The 7912-nt window shown below is 37.0% G+C and overlaps 1 protein-coding gene across 1 annotated transcript in view; it reads left to right on the top strand.

Moving 5' to 3' along the window:
* DYM (dymeclin) overlaps nt 1–7912 on the top strand; it is a 207783-nt gene that overhangs the window by 143655 nt on the left and 56216 nt on the right. The window contains exon 17 of the mRNA XM_085043464.1: nt 7351–7404. Coding sequence (XP_084899590.1) covers nt 7351–7404 — 54 coding nt within the window. The remainder of the gene's footprint in view (nt 1–7350; nt 7405–7912) is intronic.

The following is a 7912-nucleotide window of genomic DNA, read 5'->3' as shown; positions in this document are numbered from 1 at the left end:
ATGTATTTTAAAAATGCATTTCTCACTATTTTTTCATTCATGTTAATATAGAAATTACTCTTTTTTTTTTTCCTGTGCTCTGTAATCAAAAGGGGAATTTGCATAGAACCTGAATCCAAGGGTTAAATCACACATTAAAGTGTTCTAGGTGCTGTTTAAGGTACTGTCTTAAATTCTGGGTGTTTGAACAGTAGCACTCCTCATACTCTTGTAAGTTTTTGACCCAATACACAGTCCCTAAGCTTACAGTCACTGATGGTGGTAGGAATATACTGAGTTCTACCTTTACCATGTTTCTTAATGTTCTTTTTGTGAGTATCTGCTGCAGTCTGCCATCATATATGTGATGTACCAGGAGAGCTGGGAACTAGAGTAGGGAACTGACCCAACTGGCCTTGATATCATCCTTGCCGAGGTTTTTCTGTTTTTTGAAAAAGAAAAGAGCAAGTGGTTTCATTCATTGAGGCTGGACCAGTGTCCAGGTCCTTTCCTGATAAACTCTTGTCAGTGTGGTGGGAATCTGGAGCAGGATGGAGAAGAAAGCAGGATAGAGAGACTCCCTCTCATTATGGTCTCAAAGAAAGGATCCTTGGTTAGAATAATTCTCATGCTGATTTATTTACATGTTGTTTCATAAGCCATATTATTATTTATTGGTTTTGTAGCAGCGTTGACCTGTTTTGAAATACCATACTTTGATCCAATTTGAAATGGGAAAAGTCCACTTAGATTTGTCTTTCTTGCTTTCTTGCATTCAATGAAAGCATGATTTCCAACATTTTTTTAGCAAACAGTAAAACTGTAATAAAATAATTAGCCATTTTGCTTCTTTCAGTTGAAATCAAGACATACTACCTAAGTAAACATATCAGTGATTTTCTTGGTAATTTGATTACAGCCCAATGTCATTTTTTTAATCAGAGGTATTTAACAGCATAACTAGAGACATGCTAACTTCTCCTGGGAAGCAGCACATCAGACACATTGTTGGAGCTACCATCTACCCAAAAATTTCTTTTTAAGGATTTCATAGTATTCTTTATTATTTCTGAGCACTTCCCCTGCTTGTTAAACTACAGCTGCAAATGAGAGATTCTCCTTAACTCTTTCTAGGGAAAGAGTGGATGGAGAAGAAGAGAGTAAATTTTGATTTTTGGCAAGTTTATGTCATTTTCTTGCTGATGTAAGAAAAAACCCAGTTTCCTTAATGCAAAAATTGAGAAAAATAAAAATCAAATGTAGGAATAGTTTTAGATTCAAGTAGTTTGGCACGCATCATCACTTGAGTCCTACCTTCTAAATTTTGGGTTTAAAAAAATTAATTGTTCTAGCCAGATGAAGCTTAAATGTGTTAGGAAAAATTCTAAAAATAATCCCACTTAGTTCCAATATATTCAATTATTTAATACATAGGATTTTCATTTAAATAGCACTTCAGTGGTGGATTAAATTTGTCAGGAATAGAAACCTTGTAGTGTAATATCAGACTTTTTACATTATTAGATGTACTCCTATCAATATATGGAGAGCCATCCTTTAATCCTATGTCCAAAATCTGTTGGGTTTTTTGGTTATTTAGTGTAGAAATAAATGCATGTTGGCAATCCAAAGGGAAAAATGTGAAAAATACAAATGTAATGAGCTCTGTGTGTGCATGTATATATATATAAAGATATTTTTTAGTTTATATTTATATATGCAAAGTTTGCAGTAGCAAAGCCTGGTGGTACTGGGAGAATTCCCAGTCAGAGCTGGCTTTTCCTGACTCCTTCCCAGTTCAGTAAATTTACCCACTGTGCAAAGCTGGCTTTCACGGAGGGCTGGAATTCTGCAAATGTTGATGAGTTTTTCTCTCATCTTGATAACCAGAATTAAACTTTGCATCTGGATGACAAGATTTCTGTATTATTTTCTTTTCCCCCTCAGTTTGTGCTCCATAATGGGCTAAATGAATTCCAATATTTAGATTCTTCTTTGATTTTTCCCTGATTTATATGGTAAATAGAAAGCAGCTGTCTGTTTAACCATCTAACTCTTGAAACTCCTAGGCCCCTCGAGCGTCATCTGGAAGTAATGTAGCTTGTAAAACAAAGCTAAGAAGAAAAAGCAATGTTTGTTTTATGTGGGATGAATGACTTCAGTTGGGGTCCCTCTAATTCAGCCATTATGGGGGTTATTAAAAAGCAGTATTACAAAAGTGGTTTCAACAAAAAAGAAATTTGGGGGGGGGAGTTTATATCTTGTTATTACATTTGATTATATTCAAAGCTCCAAGTAGTTCATAAATACTCCTTCGTTTGAGTTTCCCCAAGGGAGAACCAGCCCAGTCTGCCCCCAGTACATCAAGAGATGTTAAAAGGTTCCCCTGCGTCATTTACTTCCTAGGAAGACATTGTCTTTTATAGTTAAGAACTCCATATTTATCTGAGAAACTTGGAATTGCTAAAAGAGTAGGTAGAATCAGATCCATGAGGTGCAGTATTTGCTGTCTTTTATTATTTTATTAACAGATCTAAAAGCTGTTAATGTTCTAGATTCAGTTACGTGCAGAGAAGTTAATTTTTAATCCAATATGAAGCAAACAAGTATTTCATTCACTACTGATGTGAACAATTTGACCTGTAAATAAATGTGATGTTTGGGGGGTTAGAAAAAAATGATCTTTAAGCCTTTTCAGCCCAATACCGTTCTAGGATTATATGATTCCATGAATCACAGAGCCATTTGCAGTGGAAAAGACCTTTAGGTTGATGAGATCCTATAACATGTTCCATGCTTGCATATCTAATATTACATTACATATCCTGCAGCTCTATCTGATTTTTTTAATTATCTAAAGAACAGTTTAATGCAGAGCTCTGTGTTCACGTAGAAGTGTTCTCCTATAAACGTCTGTTATCATGAAGAAATAGGAAATCTTCCCCATGATCATCTGATGACTCCAGTAATGATGCAGAAATTAAATTAAACCCACTTCCAAATAAACTGGTTGGCCATAATAGAGTTAGTGTGATGCAATTAATGTTGTTCCACTGGTAGTCTGTAAAGTACTGCTCAGTGGTAACTGCCAAGAATGCACAAAATATGTAGAGCTGAATACACTGGTGGCAGAATGGGAAACTTTTAACAAATTAAATAAAGACTGCTAGCTGAGATATACTGGTGTGAGGAAAAAAGCTAAGGTGGTTTTGTTTTGTCGGAGTTTTTTTTGTCATAATCTTCCTTTAAAACTCAGAAACCACCTACTTAACCACTCTAAGCACTGCCTAGGTCTCATCAGTGGTTTTTTTGTCTCTATTTTCTTCCATTTCCAAATGTCATCAAGTAACCCAGTAAAATTCTTTTTTGAACGCCTTAGCCATGTATTGTTAATGGTCTAAAAAACTTGATTTTTGTGTGTGAATTTTGAGATTCTCATGTTCTCTATGGAAACAAACTTAAAATGTGATTATACAAGAAAATTTTTATTAGGGTGTTGTTTACTGAAAGCATATGGTAAAGCAATATACTACTGGGTGGGTTTTGTATGGTATGTGGATTCTAGCAGTTTAAGTTGCATTTAATAGGAGAGTCACCTTGTTTTGCTCTATAATACCTTCTTTTTGATTACTCTGACTTGATGGATGATGAAGTAACATTTTCAATATCAGGTTGTTCTTGGGTTTGCCTGTCTCCAGTATTGAGCAGAGGGCCTATAAATACTTTTTCTAAATATTAGTCATACCCTCCTCCAGATGAATTATATTTTATAGAATATTACTCCTACCTAATCCCCCTATTTTTATATCACCAAAAAATAGCTATTTCAGAATAGACTGAAATAACCAACCTAACCCAAATCTAAAGTGAGCTTTTCTATTGAGTAATAGCTAAATTCTGCGGTTCTGTCTGAATTCTTAATCAGTTCTTTCCTTTAAATGAATTGAAACTTTCATGAGAAAATGCTGCATAAATTATCCTTAAACAGAAGAACTATCCTAAAATCCGGTGAAAAAGATGTTGGTAAAGTTCAGTCTGTTTAAACTTCTCTATATTACTATGAAGTACTAATAGTTATTTGCAGCTGATTTTTGCATTATTGTGTCTTTGTGAATACACTGCTGGTGGTTGAAAGATTTTTAGACAAATACATTGAAGAACACCAAGATGATGTTCTTTAAAAAGGTGATGGTCTTTCATCACTGAGGAATTCCTCAAAAGTGTGGTTGGTGTCTGGTATTTGTGTTACATGGGTAGTGTTAGGCCTTATTTCACTTAGAAATGCTCATTATTTTGGAAAATAAGGATAAAAATTCCTTAATTTTTTTACAGAACATTTACTTTAGCAGCAGCATCTTATGATCATCTGATTGAAAATCTTTCATTCTTCAGATTTATGAGGCAGGAGAACAAATAAGTAGAAGAACTTCTGATATTAGCAGTGCAAACACCTGCTAAAGCAATTTCAAAAACTCTTGCTTTGCTTGCTAGACACATTTGAAGTAAAGCAAGCATGAACATAGTAATTTTTAACTTATTATTCTTCTTTAATAGTTCTAGAGCATTAGGACATTGTCATTATTTTGCAATAAAGGTATAAACTACAGCATTTGTTCAAATTTTGTACTCAAACCCCATGTTTTTTATAGGACTGCTTAAATGAGTGTCCCTAAAAGAGAAGATGTTTAAGGTGAAGAAGTTGTAAGAGCTTCTCTTAGAAATGGATGAGATCTTGGGGTTCCTTCACACCTCCATAAATTAAACAGGAGAATTTTGTATGCTGATTTTTCTCCTGCACAGCTAATTGGATTGCATTTGAGAGAAGTGGAAGCCTTATGGGATGCTGGGATTTTAGAATGGTCTGAGGTATAGCTGTAGGTTTAAAATGTGATACATTATTAAGATAAAGCCCTCATAAACCTCTCAATAAAACTGTTTATTACTGCCATGTAAACCAACATTTGTTTTATTCAGACTAATGACAAATATTGAAGTGTTTGGATAAAAGAAGGAACAGTACTGATCCCCAAAGCACCCTTCTTTGCTGGTTTGGTCATTAGATGCTTTTCCTCCTGCCTGCACTTTCACATGAGTGGGTTATTCAGGGTTTCTCAGAAACCAATTATTCACCTGGATGGTTCATCTTGGTTAGACGTCCACAGAAAAACAGAACAACCTAATGCAGTAGCTCTCCAAAGAGTAGGATTTATTTTTATAACAGCAATCTATTTCAACAATGCATTAAAACAATTTTCTGGTGTTCCTAACGCAAGGTTTTGATTGAAAAATGTAGTGCTTAAAAACCATAACTATGTGACCATATGTTGTAAACATCTCAGTAATTGTTTTTTTTTAAACATGCAGCCATATAAAGTAGAGGAAATGGATGAGGAAGAAAGTATGTACCAAACCTTTTAGGCTGTTTGGTACTAAATACCTAATTGGAATTGGAATTTTTCTGTGCTGCTTTTTCTCTATGAGATATTGGCAGAACATGTTGTACCTTCCATTTCCAATTTCTCCTCTTCATATTTTACAGGGACATTTACAGACTAACCAGTGAGGTTTTTGTACATTTTTAGTTGTTTTTAAAAAAGCCATCCATTTTTATCAAAGGGTAGTAAAAAGTTGTTAAAAAAGTAAAGTAACAAAGATCTATAGATTCCTTCATTGCAGATACCTGTGATTTGACACTGGAAAGACAAAGAAAATAATAGAAATTAGGGTAAACCAAGACTCAGTGATTTTGAGAAACATGATACAAGAGGAAGATAGTGTGCTTCACATTGGATAAAAATAATGGAAGAAGTTATTCACCTGCCCAAATCAGAACTGAAACATCAACACCTTGAGGACCATGTCCAGCTCAGCTCCTCATGATGAGAGAGACACTGAGGGGCTGCAGAGTGTCCAGGGAAGGGAACGGAGCTGGGAAGGGTCTGGAGCACCAGGAGAGGCTGAGGGAGCTGGAAAGGAGCTCAGCCTGGAGCAAAGGAGGCTCAGGGAGACCTTGTGGCTCTGCACAGCTGCTGACAGGAGGGGACAGCCAGGGGGTCAGGCTGTGCTCCAGGGAACAGGGACAGGAGGAGAGGGAACAGCCTCAGGCTGGGTCAGGGGAGGGGCAGGGTGGACAGCAGCAGGAATTTCTCCATGGAAAGGGTGCTCAGGCTTTGGCAGGAGCTGCCCAGGACAGTGTTGGAGTCCCCATCCCTGGAGGGATTTCAAAGTCATGTGGATGTGGCCCTTGGGGACATGGTCAGTGGTGGCCTTGGCAGTGCTGGGGAATGGTTGAACTCCATCTTGGCGGGCTTTTCCAACCTAAACAATTCTGTAATTCTATAAAATGTTAAAACGGGACCATTTTCTACCTCTGCAGAACCACATTTATTCCAAGTTGTGTCCATGTTACTGAAGGAAGTTAATCTCCTCATTTTACAATTTATCTTCTTGGAGAGGTGTTGTCCCCCTGAGCAGCACTTCGCAGTGTCTTGCTGAGGGCAATGCTCCCACTGATGGCTGCAGTTAATATTACCTATAATGTTACGTAACTACTGCTGATTGGCAGTGTGGGTGGCCAGGAGACTGAATGATGGGATGAAGGAAAGGAGAATATTTTAAAGGGAATGAGTCAACCATATTAAAAGACAGTCTTGGTATGAAGTGAATAAGGAAAAAGATTTGGAGAAGAAAAATTATTAATATAGACAGAAATTCAAAACCTAAAAAGGGTTTTGAAAAAGGGTTGGCTCCTCTCTGCTGCTCATATGAAGCATCACATGGAGCAAAAGAAGCCACTTACTGAAAACTGATTTCCTCATCACCTGGCCTGAAAACAGCATTGAAGAATGTAGAAGGGAGAATTTACATTTTGTTTATCCCAGCTGACAGGAGTGGATCCTTGTTCTCTGTGAAATATCTTTCTGAAAAATCTCTCAGAAAATGTAAAAAATGTATTTAGAAGAAATAGAAATTTATAAGAGTCTCCGTTACTCATTTTTATTGAGTTGTATAGAGACACCCTAGTGTTTTTCACAGGTGTAATTGCAAAGATAAACTTCTAATTCCCTCAAATGTAATCAGCTATTTCTCCTAATTTTCTCATTTCTTTGTTGATTAGGAACTAAGTGAATTGAGGGAATACATTGCACATTTCATATGCTAAATCAGCTTTTATAAATAGGAATTCTTCCACAGAATTGGTTAACTATAGAAACAATAACCCAAAATTTGGGCAAAAAGTAGCAATTCCTAGGAAGCTGTGAGTTAGAGGCAGAGAGCTGGGGGTGTTCAGCCTGGGGAAGAGAAGGCTCTGGGGAGACAAGCCTCTAATACATTGCCATTGTTTAATCCTCCTGTATTTGTTATCCCCAGCGCTTTTGGGAGATGTCTGAGTGCCTTCACTTCTCTGAAACAAAGTTGAGACACGTAAGATACCTTTTTTTTTTTTTAATTGCCCTTCAGATATGTTACTGGAATGTGGTGGATCTGTTCCAGAGCTGCTCTTGTTCATATTCAGGCTGGAGCCCAAGCTGGGTGAGCTGTGGCCCACTGCTGAATACATGACATATTCTCCAAAGACACTGTGTTCTGATGCATTTTTTTTGTTGCCATCCAGCTGGGATGGTGTGTACAGAACCTGTTCCACTCCAGCATTTGTGTGTGTGCTAACCCAAACCCTTGACCTCAAAGATAATGTTGGCTAATAACAAAAAGCAGCCATCCTGTCCTAGAGAAAATAAGATGCATTGTAACATTGCAGGTTCAGTTTGTCTTATTCACTGCAATTGGACTCATTATCTGAAGTAATCTGGTCTCCCCAGATAAACTGAGGAGAAAATGGATGTTCCATTTCCCAAAGGCAGGTCTTTCATCTACTCACCAGCAGATAATTTGTGGCACTCACAGAGAAATCAGATGCTTACTCAGTGCAGCC

Source organism: Lichenostomus cassidix, chromosome Z, assembly GCF_008360975.1.
Source record: "Lichenostomus cassidix isolate B80296 chromosome Z, HeHo_3.0, whole genome shotgun sequence".
Lineage (NCBI taxonomy): Eukaryota > Metazoa > Chordata > Aves > Passeriformes > Meliphagidae > Lichenostomus > Lichenostomus cassidix.
The sequence above is the reverse complement of the archived record's forward strand: the minus strand, read 5'-3'. Positions and strand labels throughout refer to the sequence as shown.